At 46.1% G+C, this 15,971-nt stretch overlaps 1 protein-coding gene across 2 annotated transcripts in view; it reads left to right on the top strand.

The window, feature by feature from the left end:
- The window catches only part of PITRM1 (pitrilysin metallopeptidase 1), a 170,770-nt gene that overhangs the window by 52,377 nt on the left and 102,422 nt on the right, over positions 1-15,971 (top strand). For both annotated transcript variants that reach the window (XM_075315477.1, XM_075315479.1), the window contains exon 9: positions 12,855-12,943. In XM_075315477.1, the coding sequence (XP_075171592.1) occupies positions 12,855-12,943 (89 nt within the window). The remainder of the gene's footprint in view (positions 1-12,854; positions 12,944-15,971) is intronic.

Here is a 15,971-nt window from a genome sequence, read left to right as displayed (position 1 = left end):
GTTCATCAATGTGAAAAGGATTTGCATATGTTGGATCTGGTGAGAGCACTCAGAATCTACATTTCCCGCACGGCTCCTCTGCGCCGCTCGGATGCACTCTTCGTCCTTGTCGCTGGCCAGCGTAAAGGGTCGCAAGCTTCCAAATCCACCCTGGCTCGGTGGATCAAGGAACCAATTCTTGAAGCCTACCGATCTGCGGGGCTTCCGGTTCCCTCAGGGCTGAGAGCCCATTCTACCAGAGCCGTGGGTGCGTCCTGGGCATTACGGCACCAGGCCACGGCTCAGCAGGTGTGCCAGGCGGCTACCTGGTCGAGTCTGCACACTTTTACCAAGCATTATCAGGTGCATACCTATGCTTCGGCGGACGCCAGCCTAGGTAGACAAGTCCTTCAGGCGGCGATTGCCCACCTGTAGAAAAGGGTCGTTTTTACGGCCCTATCATGAGGTATTATTTTACCCACCCAGGGATTGCTTTTGGACGTCCCAATTGTGTGGGTCTCCCAATAGAGCGACAAAGAAGGGAATTTTGTTTACTTACCGTAAATTCCTTTTCTTCTAGCTCTAATTGGGAGACCCAGCACCCGCCCCTGTTTTTTTGTATACACATGTTGTTCAAGTTGAATGGTTTCAGTTCTCCGATATTCCTTCGGATTGAATTTACTTAAACCAGTTTATTGGCTTTCCTCCTTCTTGCTTTTGCACTAAAACTGAGGAGCCCGTGATCCCACGGGGGGTGTATAGGCAGTAGGGGAGGGGCCTTACACTTTTAAGTGTAATACTTTGTGTGGCCTCCGGAGGCAGTAGCTATACACCCAATTGTCTGGGTCTCCCAATTAGAGCTAGAAGAAAAGGAATTTACGGTAAGTAAACAAAATTCCCTTCTTTGCTCATACACTGCCCTGTACCCTCGCTCCTAGCTCAGGAGCTTCTGCAGACTGTTTCGGGAGTGCGTACCTCCCTTTTCAGGATTAGTTTACTCAGACTCCACTCAAACAGTAGAGGCCTCCTAGGCTGTCCATCACCAGGTCCCTGTCTTGCAGTTATGCAAGGTGGCTCCTGGTCTTCCATTCATACCTTTACAAGATTCTACAGAGTTCAAACCGACGCTTCGTCGGATGCAAGAGTTTGTAGGAGGATACTAGAGGCCACTGTGGTCCATGCTCAGACTTGAGGTAATAGCCTGTACACACCCCTAAGGACTGCTTTAGGACGTCCCATGGTCTACGGTGTCCACAAATTAAGCAATAGAGGGAGAAGATTTTGCGTACTCACTGTAAAATGTTTCTTGGAGCCTTTATTGGGGAACACGGCACCCACTCTTGTATTCAGTTGTTATATGTTCTGCTGTTTAACTACGTTACTTTTATGTGGTCTTGCCTTACTATTGTTTACCCTACTGCTTTTCTCACTAACTGATTATCTTCCCGCCAGTTGGTGGGTGTATAGTAATGGAGGAAGACCTAACCTTTTTTGCATAGTCAGCCTCCTAATGGCAGCAGCATACATCAATGGGGTCCTGTGTCCCCCCCCCCCCCCCTATAAAGGCTCCAAGAATCATTTTTACAGCTAGTACCCAAAATCTTCTTTTTCCGTCCATAACAGTCTACTTCTGGAATGATCAAAGGATTCAGGTCTACAGAGGTAGTCTACATTCTCACATACATCTCATGGAAACTTCCATATCTGTTCCCCTTTTTTTTGTAAAAGCTTCAGATGTCTCCAATCAGGTCATCGATCTTCATCAAAAGGAAGAAACAGTCTTCCCTTTCCTCCTGGCCTTTTTGCTGTCGGACCTTGAGTCCAATTCTGTTCCTCAGTTTTATTTAAAGTCCGGTCTCTACGCTTTAATTATTCTTAACGGATTCTAGTTCCTATTCTTGAATGAACATTACTTTTAAGGCTAGCCTGCTTGGTAAACCCTTACGACCTCCCATGGATCTCTTAACACCTCATTTGATTTGTAAAACACTGTATAGCACTCTCCATTTGAATCCATCCTAGTCTTTCTTTTTCTAGCTCCACGGAAAGCTTATTTTCCAACAACAATCTCTTCCACGGTCAAGTCTCAGAGCTACCGTGTTTTTCCCCAAAAAAACACTAGGGCTAATTTTTGGAGCAGGTCTTATTCTTGGAGAAACACGGATTGGGGGTAAGTTTACCCCCCCAAAAAAGCAGACCCCCCTCCCCCACCACTTCCCAGGAGACTCATACTCACCAGACCCGGACGTCTGCGTGGCTCCCAGGTCCTTCTGTGATCTCCGGTGGGTGCTGCACGCTGTCCTCTCCCTGCTGCTGGCTGACATGGCAGTCACATGCAGCCGGTCGCAGTCACACGCACACATTAAATCACATCCAGTGCTTCCAGTCGCAGGGAATGATGAGCGCAAGTCACGTGTCCGGCCACAGGTCCTGTTCTGCAGGTCCTTGCGCGCCACCGCACAGGCTCTCAGGATTCTGCCGGCGACAAAAGATCAGTGTCGCTGGATGTGGTGAGTGTGTGTGCGATCCGATGCTTGTGTGTGTGCGATCCGATGCTTGTGTGTGTGCGATCCGATGCGTGTGTGTGTGCGTGCGATCCGATGCGTGTGTGTGTGCGTGCGATCCGATGCGTGTGTGTGTGCGTGCGATCCGATGCGTGTGTGTGATCCGATGCGTGTGTGTGCGATCCGATGCGTGTGTGTGTGCGATCCGATGCGTGTGTGTGTGCGATCCGATGCGTGTGTGTGTGCGATCCGATGCGTGTGTGTGTGCGATCCGATGTGTGTGTGTGTGTGTGTGTGTGTGTGTGTGTGTGCGATCCGATGCGTGTGTGTGTGTGCCAGGGCTGTGGAGTCGGAGTCGTGGAGTCGGAGTCGGAGTTGGAGCTCATTTTGGTGGAGTCGGAGTCGGTATAAAATGCACCGACTCCGACTCCTAAAATATATAATAAATTGCGGACAGTCGTGCAATGCAGAATGTGCTGAATATTTTACTAAATAATATTTAGTATAATGCTTATATTTAAGTGATAAATTTATTGTAGTACAATGTGAACATCAGACATTTAATTGTTTTTATGATACAATAATCAAGATAATTGGATAGAACATAAAATATTTATTGGAATACAACTTTAGAACACAAAAAACTAATAAATTGTAAATATGTTATATATATATATATATATATATATATATATATATATATATATATATATATATATATATATATATATATATAGTGTATATACACACAAGATATATATGTAATCTACTGTATATTACATAGTGTATTACATATTTACAATTTATTACAGTTTTTTGTGTTCTAAAGTTGTATTCCAATAAATATATTTTATGTTCTATCCAAATATCTTGATTATTGTATCATAAAAATTATTAAATGTCTGATGTTCACATACACACATTCATGTACTACAATAAATTTTTCACCTAACTATAAGCAATATATGTCGGAGCCGGAGTCGGAGCCGGAGTCGGAGCCGGTGCAAGAGAATTTGAGGAGTCGGAGTCGGAGTCGGAGTCGAAGGTTTGGCTTACCGACTCCACAGCCCTGGTGTGTGCGATCCGATGCGTGTGTGTGTGCGATCCGATGCGTGTGTGTGTGCGATCCGATGCGTGTGTGTGTGTGTGTGCGATCCGATGCGTGTGTGTGTGTGTGTGCGATCCGATGCGTGTGTGTGTGCGTGCGATCCGATGCGTGTGTGTGTGCGTGCGATCCGATGTGTGTGTGTGTGTGTGTGTGTGTGTGTGTGATCCTATGCGTGTGTGTGTGTGCGATCCGATGCGTGTGTGTGATCCGATGCGCGTGTGTGTGTGCGATCCGATGCGCGTGTGTGTGTGCGATCCGATGCGCGTGTGTGTGTGCGCGATCTGATGCGTGTGTGTGTGTGTGTGTGTGTGTGTGTGTGTGTGCGCGCGATCTGATGCGTGTGTGTGTGTGTGTGTGTGTGTGTGTGTGTGTGTGTGTGTGCGATCCGATGCGTGTGTGTGTGCGATCCGATGCGTGTGTGTGTGCGATCCGATGCGTGTGTGTGTGCGATCCGATGCGTGTGTGTGTGTTCGATCCGATGCGTGTGTGTGTGTTCGATCCGATGCGTGTGTGTGTGTGCGATCCGATGCGTGTGTGTGCGATCCGATGCGTGTGTGATCACTGCAGGTCCTGCCGCTCAGCGTCGGCTGAGTGTGATTACGGGGTGCCCGCTGTATATAATGAAGTGTTAGACAATGAGAAAGGAAGAGAGGAGGCACTGAAATATGCAAAATTAGTAATTTATTAAACATCAGAAGAAATAAATGCTACAAGTAGAAAAAATCATCATTAAATAGTTATGATTTTTGCATGAAAATATGAAATAATAAGGCCACAGAGAGTGGGTGGGAAAAATGAAATATGCAGGGAACACAATGATGAGCCTACAACCACCGAACCTGAACCATGCCAGAGGGACAGCTGGAGGACTAGTCGTGGATCGGAGAGGTGTATAATTGTCAGAGGGGTAAAGGGATAAAGAATCCCTGAAAGGATAAATTGGAACCTTTAAATGACAATAGTAACAAGTTTAGTAATATACACCACCGAGCCATAAACCAGCCCTGGAACCATTCAGATGTAAAAAATAGCCGTGGAACATGGAGGTGAGGCTGCAATAAAAACTAAAGCAACCCACAAAAATTAAGTGAGAGCTGTTTCCAATGGGCATATATAGTCGTGGAGCACAAGGGTAAAGCTATAATAGAATATAGATTACATGGAACATAGCCGATCTACAAATGCCCATGAGAAGCACTCATGCCACCAGTTATATAGTCGTGGATTGAGAGGTGTGTGTGATCATGGAGCACAAAAGTAAAACTGTAGTAAAATTGTAAGTAGTATAGCCCCTAAAGAACACACTACCAATCATATAGTCGTGGATTGAGAGGGTTGCAATAATGAATTATATAGAATCTCGGCAGCCCACCAGGGAGTCTTATAGGAAACCTTTTCTGGTATGAAAGTAAGTAAATAATAAGAGACAATAGCGTCAGTGCCGAACACAACAGCAATTGAAAGTAACTACCCCACATGCATGAACCTGTGATGACAGGAAAAGCCAGGGGGAAGAAAAAGTAACATGCTGCTGCGTTGGGCAGTGGCGCAGTCGTGAAAGGAGAAAAAGAGTGACAGAGGGGTGGAGAGAAAAAGGCAGTGAATAGATGCAGAGATACCAGAGAGGTTACCTAGTGAATGGCTGGACGGGAAGGTGGAGAGGAAACTTCCTTCAACGACCGTTTCGCTTCAGGCGCTTTTTCAAGAAGATGGTGTGTGTATAGGAGTGCCGGCGCCATATAAGCAGTCCGGCACAAGTGTATTGAATCATGATGGATTGTAGATCGCTAGTGCGCATGCGCCGGAGGCCAGAGACCGAAGCACAACAAAAAATCACCATATAAAGGGCGCATGCGCGGGAGAGCGGACGTCTTCATAGCTCACGCGCATGCGCCTCAGGCGATCAGTGTCACGCAATCGACCCCTAGCAATCAGCCTGCCGGCAGACGCGCGCGGTCATACCAGTAAAGAACAGTAAGTACATTGCATATAAGGGTAACAAATAATAAGGGCCAGAAACAACATTAAAAAGCTGAATGCACCATATAAAACAAGGAATGATGGCAACAGCAACCAAAGATGGATCCAGTCTTTATAAAATTTCAGGGATCCACCAATAAGGAGAAGATGATGATGAGGGAATCCTAGTAACATCATGGCCGCAGTATAGATGAAAGGAAGAAAATACCTAAGAATAAAACATATACAAAGATGGTAGGAGAAAAGTTAGCATGAAACAAAAAAATTTTTTAAAAACAACATAAAAACAACAATTGTGTTCACTATGGTGATGGAACAGGAGGTCAAAAAGACCATATGAGAAAACGGGGGAATACGTAATCAGTATAGATACGTAAGAAAACTACAGTTTTCCCCTTAAGGAAAGTTTTATGTCCCCCCCTTGAAGGCCAATAAAGGCAGTTCAAGAATACGCATAAGGTGGAAAAAAAAAAAAAAAAATGGAAAAAAGGGATGGAGTTAATTTAGAGAAAAGGGGAGTAACTGACCGTCTCATTAAGGCCATGGGGGACCAAAGTGTTTAGGGAGACAATCCACTTAGACTCTCGTTGTGCGAGAGTCTTACGCAGATTGCCCCCCCGGACGCCCCCGTGGACCATGTCAATACCTCGAACCTTCAGGAGCTTAGCATCACATGCGTGGTACCTACGAAAATGGCGGGGAAGTGTCTTAAGCAGAGAAACATCCTCCACCGAAACAGCAGCCTGGATGTCCCTGACGTGCTCCCTGACTCGAACCCGTAGTTCACGTGAGGTCAATCCAACATAAATCAGGGAGCACGGACAGGTGGCATAATACACCACGTGCGTGGAAGCGCACGTGATGCGCTGATCGATGGCGAATGTTCTCTTGCCCTCCGAACAGGTGAAGGAAGATATACGCAGAATGTTGGAACATGCCACACAGTGGCCACATGGAAAACAACCTCGGAGAGGGGGACCTGTCCCAAAGGGGTTTGAGCGGGGAGGGATGTAGTGACTGTTGACAAGAAGATCCCCAAGATTCCTTGCCCGCCTGGCCGTCACGAGGGGCCTCCTGGGCAGAAGATCGGCCAAAACCGGGTCCGTAAGAAGGACCGGCCAATGTCTGCCCAGGATATCCCTCATCGCGTCCCACTGAAAATTAAATGTACCAATAAATCTAATCTGATGGTCCGTGGTTGGCCGACGTGGTTGGTAGTGAAGGAGCTGATCCCTGGGGGTATTTTTGGCACGGAGATAGCCCTTCTTTATACACCTATTGCTATACCCCCTCTCCTTAAACCTGCATCGGAGATCAGACGACTGGGATTCAAAGTTGGAATTAGTGGAGCAGATCCGCTTCATCCTCAAGAACTGTCCGGTCGGGATGGCACGTATGGTGGAAGGGGTGTGGCCAGAGGATGCAAGGAGGAGGGCATTGACGGACGTGTCCTTACGGAAGACGTCCGTCTGAATGCCCCCCTGCCCATCCACCGAAATCCCAATATCCAAAAAGTCCAAATTGGTTCGACTATATCTGTAGGTAAGTTTGATATTTAGGGAATTCCGGTTCAGGCCACACATGAAGTCCTCGAGCTGCTCAGAAGAGCCCTGCCACAAAATAAAAATGTCATCTATGTAACGCAGCCAGCACTGCGCATGGGCACTGGCCTGTGGAAAACCGTCGCCAAACACCAACCTCTCCCAGGAACCCAGGAAGAGGTTAGCGTAGGCCGGCGCACAGGCCGCGCCCATCGCAGTGCCGCGCTGCTGTAGATAAAAAAGGTCTTTGAAAACAAAAAAATTGTGGGTCAGGACAAAACCGAGGAGCTCGAGCAACAGGTCCACCAAAGTGCCATCCAGACCGGAGGTCGTGAGGTAGAAGCGGGCCGCCTCCAGTCCGTCCTTATGTCCGATGCAGGTGTAAAGAGACTCCACGTCGGCACAAACCAATAAAGAGTCATCATCCACAAAGATGCCATCAAGGCGCCGCAGGACGTCCGTAGTGTCCTTGACATAGGAGGGGAGGCACTCGACTAAAGGTTTTAAGTAAAAATCAATGAATTTACAAATGGGCTCGCACAACCCTCCTATGCCGGACACTATGGGACGACCCGGGGGGTTGAGGGCATCTTTGTGGATTTTAGGAAGTAAATAAAAAGTTGGGACGCGTGGACAGCCAGTGAGCAGGCCCTGGAGCATCTTCTCGTCAATGACTCCCCGCTCATGTGCTCCCACTAGGATTCGCTTAAGCTCATGGCAGAAGGTGGTCAATGGATTACAGGTGAGGCGCAAGTAAGTGGACTTGTCGCGAAGTTGCCTATAGGCCTCTTTTTCGTATTTGTCCACAGGCCAGATCACGATGTTGCCCCCCTTGTCCGCCGCCTTAACAACGACATCATCACAGAGCTGCAACCGTTTGATTGCCATTCTTTGGCGATGGTTCAAATTATCACAACTACGTTTTACCGAAAGTTGTTTAACCCCTTAACGACCGCGGGCCGTAAAATTACGTCCTAAATGACATAATCTTACTGCCCGCGGTCCTCCGGCGGCAGCATGCTGCGATCGGCACACATCTCAGCTGATTTTCACAGCTGAGATGTGTGCCTGCTAGGCACGAGCAGAATCGTTATCTGCTCGTGCCGATTAACCCCTTATAATGGCGCTGTCAATACATGACAGCGCCATTATAAGCGCAATCGCGGTAAAGTTTTACTTACCGCCGAAACCGGAAGTCACGTGACGCGATCACGTGACTCCCGATAGTTGTCATGGTAGTACAGGGTCATGTGATGACTCCTGTACTACACATGAATTGGTTTCACTTTCGCTGTGCCCGGGGCACAGCAAAAGAGAAAGACAGCGTATCTGCTGTTTACAGCCTTCCAGCTGTGATCAGCAGATACTGCAGAGCGATCGGAATGCTGATCGCAATAGCCCCCTAGGGGGACTAGTAAAATAAAAAAAAAAAGTAAAAAAATAAGTTTTAAAAAATTAAAAAAAAACAAAAAAACCTAAAAGTTAAAATCACCCCCCATTCGCCCCATTGAAAATTAAAGGGTTAAAAAAATAAAAAATATACACACATTTGGTATCGCCGCGTTCAGAAACGCCCGATCTATCAAAATATAAAATCAATTAATCTGATCAGTAAACGGCGTAGCGGCAAAAAAATTCCAAACGCCAAAACGACGTTTTTTTGTCGCCACAACTTTTGCGCAAAATGCAATAAGAGGCGATCAAAACGTAGCATCTGCGCAAAAATGGTACCGTTAAAAACGTCAGCTCGAGACGCAAAAAATAAGCCGTCATTGAGCCTAAGATCCCGAAAAATGAGAACGCTACGGGTCACGGAATATGGCGTAAAACGTGCGCCACTTTTTTCGGACAAACTTCCGATTTTTTTTTAACCCCTTATATAAAAGTAAACCTATACATGTTTGGTGTCTACGAACTCGCACTGACCTGAGGCATCACACCCACACATCAGTTTTACCATATAGTGAACACAGTGAATAAAATATCTCAAAAACCATAGTGCTATCGCACTTTTTTTGCAATTTTTTAGCATTTGGAATTTTTTTGCCATTTTCTAGTACACAATATGGTAAAACTGATGGTTTCATTTAAAAGTACAGCTCGTTCCGCAAAAAATGAGCCCTCACATGACCATATTGACTGAAAAATAAAAAAGTTACGTCTTTCAGAAAAAGAATGGCGAAAAAAAAAAACGGAAAGCGAAAAATCGGCCGGTCGTGAAAGGGTTAAAGTCGTCGGTCACAAGCCTAGTGAAGATGTCAATAGCCGGGCAGAGGGACAAGGGGGGGAACCTCGTAGACCTGGGTTTCAAGAAATCAGGGGACCTACCAGTAGTGGGGTTTTGCTCCTCCAGAAGATCCTGGAGGTCCTGTAGGGCACTCCTCTCGATCGGGTCCAAGTCACCTGTTCCTTGTTTACGGGAATATAACTTCTTTAATAGAATTTTTCTAGCGAATAGATTCATATCCTTCAAGGCTGTAAATAAATTGAAAGAATTTGTAGGACAAAAGTTAAGACCTTTGGACAACACATCCAGTTCCACATCCGAGAAGACACGTGTGGATAAATTAATTACCTGTAATTTATGTTTGGAGGTGTTGGTCTCCAACGCAGGTTTTGAGGGTATACGGGGTTCTTTAAACTTGCTGCGGGTTGTTATACCGCTAGTATGGGGCATAAAACGTGTCTTCTCGGATGGAACCGATGGAAGGTCTTCAGCCGAGGAATCGGAAACAAGCGACGTGGACCGGGATCTAGAGGAGCGACCATGTCTGGATGGATTTCTTCCCCTTGTGAAACGGTGGCTCCATTTATATACTTGGCCTGACCTGTAATCATTGGCGTCTCGCTGAAATTTCCGCGATTTGAATTCGCAGACCTCCCTCTCCCACTTTTGTGCATCCCGTATAATCTCGGTGTTAAATAACTCCAAGGCTTCAGGAGTCGACAATTTTTGAATGGAGAGCTCAAGGGTCTCGAGCTCAGTCTCCATATGGTCCAATATGGACGAATTTTGTTTTGACAGAAGCTCCAAAAGGTTGAGGGAACAACTATGTAGGTGATTCTCCCAATCGGTTTTAAAATCCCCTTCTGGGACAGGAAAAGAGGGAAAAACCTGGACGCGTAATCCACGGGGGATCCAGCCACTCTCCAAATATTTGTTTAAAAACGCACGATTCCACCAAATGCGCATCCGCTTTTTACATAGATCCCTGTATTTGTGCATCAAGGACTGCAAGGACTGATCCTCAGATGGAACATCACCAGTAGAAATATTAGCAGATGGTGTACCACCACAACCTCTAGTGGCCTCATCCAATTGGTTGAGCCACGCCTGGTCGCGTGCTCTAAAGTTCATTGTAGCCGTGGTTAACACTGTGAAAAACACAGAAAAGAAGCAAATGATAAACAAGCAATTCATGGCTAGTTAATGCTCTGAGGGAAAAACACAAAAAATTCCCTCAGGGAGGGTGCCAACTTCCAAACAAAACATGTTAGACAATGAGAAAGGAAGAGAGGAGGCACTGAAATATGCAAAATTAGTAATTTATTAAACATCAGAAGAAATAAATGCTACAAGTAGAAAAAATCATCATTAAATAGTTATGATTTTTGCATGAAAATATGAAATAATAAGGCCACAGAGAGTGGGTGGGAAAAATGAAATATGCAGGGAACACAATGATGAGCCTACAACCACCGAACCTGAACCATGCCAGAGGGACAGCTGGAGGACTAGTCGTGGATCGGAGAGGTGTATAATTGTCAGAGGGGTAAAGGGATAAAGAATCCCTGAAAGGATAAATTGGAACCTTTTAAATGACAATAGTAACAAGTTTAGTAATATACACCACCGAGCCATAAACCAGCCCTGGAACCATTCAGATGTAAAAAATAGCCGTGGAACATGGAGGTGAGGCTGCAATAAAAACTAAAGCAACCCACAAAAATTAAGTGAGAGCTGTTTCCAATGGGCATATATAGTCGTGGAGCACAAGGGTAAAGCTATAATAGAATATAGATTACATGGAACATAGCCGATCTACAAATGCCCATGAGAAGCACTCATGCCACCAGTTATATAGTCGTGGATTGAGAGGTGTGTGTGATCATGGAGCACAAAAGTAAAACTGTAGTAAAATTGTAAGTAGTATAGCCCCTAAAGAACACACTACCAATCATATAGTCGTGGATTGAGAGGGTGCGTGTGTGTGCGATCCGATGCGTGTGTGTGCGATCCGATGCGTGTGTGTGTGCGATCCGATGCGTGTGTGTGCGATCCGATGCGTGTGTGTGTGCGATCCGATGCGTGTGTGTGTGTGCGATCCGATGCGTGTGTGTGTGTGCGATCCGATGCGTGTGTGTGTGTGTGCGATCCGATGCGTGTGTGTGTGTGTGCGATCCGATGCGTGTGTGATCACTGCAGGTCCTGCCGCTCAGCGTCGGCTGAGTGTGATTACGGGGTGCCCGCTGTATATAATGAAGTGTCTTGCAGTATCTGTAACCTTTTTAGCTGCACGGACACATTATTGATCTGAGACTAGGGCTTATTTTCGGGGGAGGGCTTATATTTAAGCCTTACACCGAAAATGCTGAGAATCCCTGCTAGGGCTTATTTTTGGGGGAGGGCTTATATTTAAGCCTTACACCGAAAATGCTGAGAATCCCTGCTAGGGCTTATTTTTGGGGGAGGGCTTATTTTTGGAAAAAACACTGTAATAACTCTGTCTTGTCATCCTTCCTTCCTGACCTTTGCCTGAACAAGGTGGTCCCACACCTGGTTTCCTCTCTACCCCTAAGGCGGCTTACGCTCTTCTCCCTTGTGCGAGCCTTCTCTCATTCTGTTTTTCTTTTCATCATCCAGACCAGTCTGTAAGCTATATTGTACTTGGTCAGAGTGCATCTCCGTGCCCCTGTCTGTCTAGGACAACTTCCTTAGACTCCCGGTTTTCATGTTTGTGATCCAGAGATTCATGATAATTGTCTTCCGGTCTAGATCTGCTCTGCCATCATGGATGCATACTGGGCAAGGGACAGTGTGCCCTCTCAGGCCTCTATTTAGCAGCCCTTTAGGCTGTTTTCCTAGTTATCCATACTTTTCCCTCTCAACTTTTGCAGCGTACACACCTTTTTACCCTTTTGTCTTGGCAAGGTTGGGCCTAGGCAGTAAGGTCTTGCAAATTACAATGGCCAGTTCGCGACCTGAGAATTTCTCCTGTGCTCTACCATTTTTCTATGGAATGAATTGTCTGCATTGCAATAATTTCCTATGGGAAATCTTGCTTTCCTGAGCGAGTAACTTGGTTAACAAGCACAGTCCCAGAACGGATTGTTCTCGTTAACCAAGGTTCCACTGTATTAGAATCGTGTACATAAGAGCCCACTGGTGGTGGCCGCAGCTTATTATCGCCAAATCTGGTGACCGGTTCCCTTTCAAGTTGACTTCAATATATTTCTGCTATTCAAGTAACTGCCTATGTTGGTCAGAGCCATCTGCATGTAAATCAGTGGGTAATTAAAATGTTAGTAACGTACATATATCAGAATCCATTGGAACCATACCCCCACCTCGGCTTCTTGATCATGCCAGGTAGCAGTTGGATGGAGCAATGGTTGATGTTGAGTGTTGTTGTTTCTCTGTTTAATCTTTATTAGTGGGTTGAATATAAACAAGGGCAGCTGTTTGTTCGTGTTTTTTTTTTTTTTTTTTTTTTTTTTTTTATATTTTTCTTTCATTTGCAGAAACAATATCATATCCCTTGTGGAGTGGACACATTTGCATCTGATCTAGCTAAACAGACGATGGTCAGCGTGAGCTTCCTCTTATCAGAGTGAGTAATGTTTTTCTGCAAATTTTAATATTGTGTTTTGAATAAAGTTTAATTACCCAGGAAGAATTATCCTTGGTTCCCACCATGAATTTGACTGTAAATAAGAAAGCAAGTGGTATATTTTGACTTGTATTGGATCATTTTACCAAAAGGTTGTGTCAGGAATATGTCACGAAAGGGGGATACAGGAAGCGGGAATTACATCCTTCTTTTCTACCACCCGTCTGACCGACAGACAGAGCACGTGACGCGCTCTCTAGCGCCCCTCTTATAGTCAGGCCAATTATGAAATTGCCCGACAATAAGCAAGGAGGTCACTATTCTACTGTGCTGATGCTTGAAGGGCTCCCGGTGAGAGTAGGGTATTTATTCCCCTGACCTCCGCTAATGGAATATATAAAAACCTCCCCAAATCTCAATGGCTGCCCCACAATGATCCTTGGCACAAACTCGCTTCCACCAACCGATTTACGGTAACTATTAACCGAGCACACAGACGTGGGATTCAAGATCGCGATAACAGAGCAGCCCAAGATTAATTATATATTTTAATCAGCCTTAAGGCCCCGTCACACTAAGCAACATCGCTAGCAACATCGCTGGTAACGAACAACTTTTGTGACGTTGCTAGCGATGTTGCTGTGTGTGACATCCAGCAACAACCTGGCCCCTGCTGTGAGGTCGTTGGTTGTTGCTGAATGTCCTGGGCCATTTTTTAGTTGTTGCTGTCCCGCTGTGAAGCACAGATCGCTGTGTGTGACAGCGAGACAGCAACAACTAATGTGCAGTGAGCAGGAGCCGGCTTCTGCTGAGGCTGGTAACTAATGTAAACATCGGGTAACCAAGAAGCCCTGTCCTTGGTTACCCGATATTTACCTTTGATACCAGCCTCCTCCGCTCTCACTGCCTGTGCTGCCGGCTCCTGCTCTGTGCACATGTAGCTGCAGCACACATCGGGTTAATTAACCCGATGTGTGCTGTAACTAGGAGAGCAAGGAGCCAGCGCTAAGCAGTGTGCGCTGCTCCCTGCTCTGTGCACATTTAGCTGCAGCACACATCAGGCAATTAACCCGATGTGTGCTGTAACTAGGAGAGCAAGGAGCCAGCGCTCAGTGTGCGCTGCTCCCTGCTCTGTGCACATTTAGCTGCAGCACACATCGGGTTAATTAACCTGATGTGTGCTGTAACTAGGAGACTGGGGGCTGGTCACTGGTTGCTGGTGAGCTCACTAGCAACTCGTGTAGCCACGCTCCAGCGATCCCTGCCAGGTCAGGTTGCTGGTGGGATCGCTGGAGCGTCGCAGTGTGACAGCTCACCAGCAACCTCCTAGCAACTTACCAGCGATCCCTATCGTTGTTGGGATCGCTGGTAAGTTGCTTAGTGTGACTGGACCTTAAGGCACACTAGAAACTACAATATATACAATATGGAATCTACAGGATATACATGGGTCAGAGTACAGTTACAAATAAAACATTGTTTACAAACAGGCATACAGTTCAAGCAGTTGCCTTATGCATCTGGCCACAGGGGGGCACTGTTCGACCAGGTTTCCAGGAACTTCCTCACATGTGTTCAGACACAGACCCCCGAGCAAGAACACCTAAAAAATGGCTGCACTGAGGTTATCAACCTGGCTCAATCCAGGTCCCCTCCTACCTTAGTGACCTCACAGGGAGCACTGCCCCTCCCCTGTCTCGAGTCAAAAATAGTATCCAAAGTGATTATTAATCATAACTTTGCCTGGGAACGTCGTATGCGGACGCCAATGCTCTCATTTTGACAGTTATGATTTTAACTTCAAAATGGTAGGACACATGGCTGGTCTGCTGGTTCCCCACTGGCCTATATCACGTTTGGGGTACTTCCCAAGGTCCCACAGCTATATAAAATATGTGCTGAACTCGTCAGCCGGCCCCGATGCCATATTTCTGCTTGCCATATTTCTAGGAAGCACTGTTCATGAAACGTTACACATTCTACTGGAGCCTGGCTGTCTGGAGACTTCAAAGCCTGCTAGGTAGATACAAACTTTTACCATGCTGTCATTGGGGGGGGGGGGTCTTCCTGGGTCTTTTGATGCTTCTCAGGGCTAACAGCTCAGCTAATCTCCATATCATAGGAGATTGCCTCTGGCTGTGTAGTTGGATTTGACACCTTTCCTTTGACACCAATCTGCAAAGGATTTCTGTGTGTGAAGGGAGAAGGGAGGGGTGCCATCAGGGAGCGATTAGAGAAATTATGACTGGACATCATAATTCCTCTTCATATGTCAGGATTTACCTCACAGGTGTCAATTACCCTTAAAAAGAAAAAAAATGTTTGTTTTATCCACCCACTATTCTCAACTCCCGCTTGCACTGCCATGCGTTCATGTGTTCTCACTAGAGTTTGGGATAGGCTGCCAGACATCTTTAGCGATAACCATCAACCTTTAGATGATGTAAAAACAATCATGTTTAAATCTGTGAAGACCTGTCTACTTTCTTCTGAAATCTGCTGTTCGGGAATAATTAGGACACCCTCATACATATAAGATGGTTTGCCAGTCCCAGCAGTTCTGGCCCATGTACATCTGTGTATGGGCAGCATATAATGCTATTATTGCCCTCGGTGCAATGGAACCTGGACGCATCCAATTAGTCAGGGAGACATATCAGGTATTTGTTAGTTTTATATATGTATAATGTTAGGGTATGTGCCCACAATCAGTGTTTGCAGCGTTTTGGATGCAACATGCTTCAGCTGCGTCCAAAACACTGCCTTGTACAGTACAAGCATAGTGGATGGATTTCTAGAAATCTCGTGCCCACTGTGCTTCATTTTTCTGCAGCAAACACTGACCTGCAGTACTGCCTATTCACATGCGTCCTCCGTAGGGAGAACACAAGCGAGAGACCACAGTGCACTGAACCCTGAGTGTAAACACAGTCAGCTGCGGTCTCCTGCTGAGGAGTCTCACAGCCCTGCAGGTCAGGACCCGCTGCATCCAGGACAGTGAGTCCTGATTGTGGGCACATTCCCTAAC

Source organism: Anomaloglossus baeobatrachus, chromosome 6 (genome assembly GCF_048569485.1).
Source record: "Anomaloglossus baeobatrachus isolate aAnoBae1 chromosome 6, aAnoBae1.hap1, whole genome shotgun sequence".
Lineage (NCBI taxonomy): Eukaryota > Metazoa > Chordata > Amphibia > Anura > Aromobatidae > Anomaloglossus > Anomaloglossus baeobatrachus.
The sequence above is the reverse complement of the archived record's forward strand: the minus strand, read 5'-3'. Positions and strand labels throughout refer to the sequence as shown.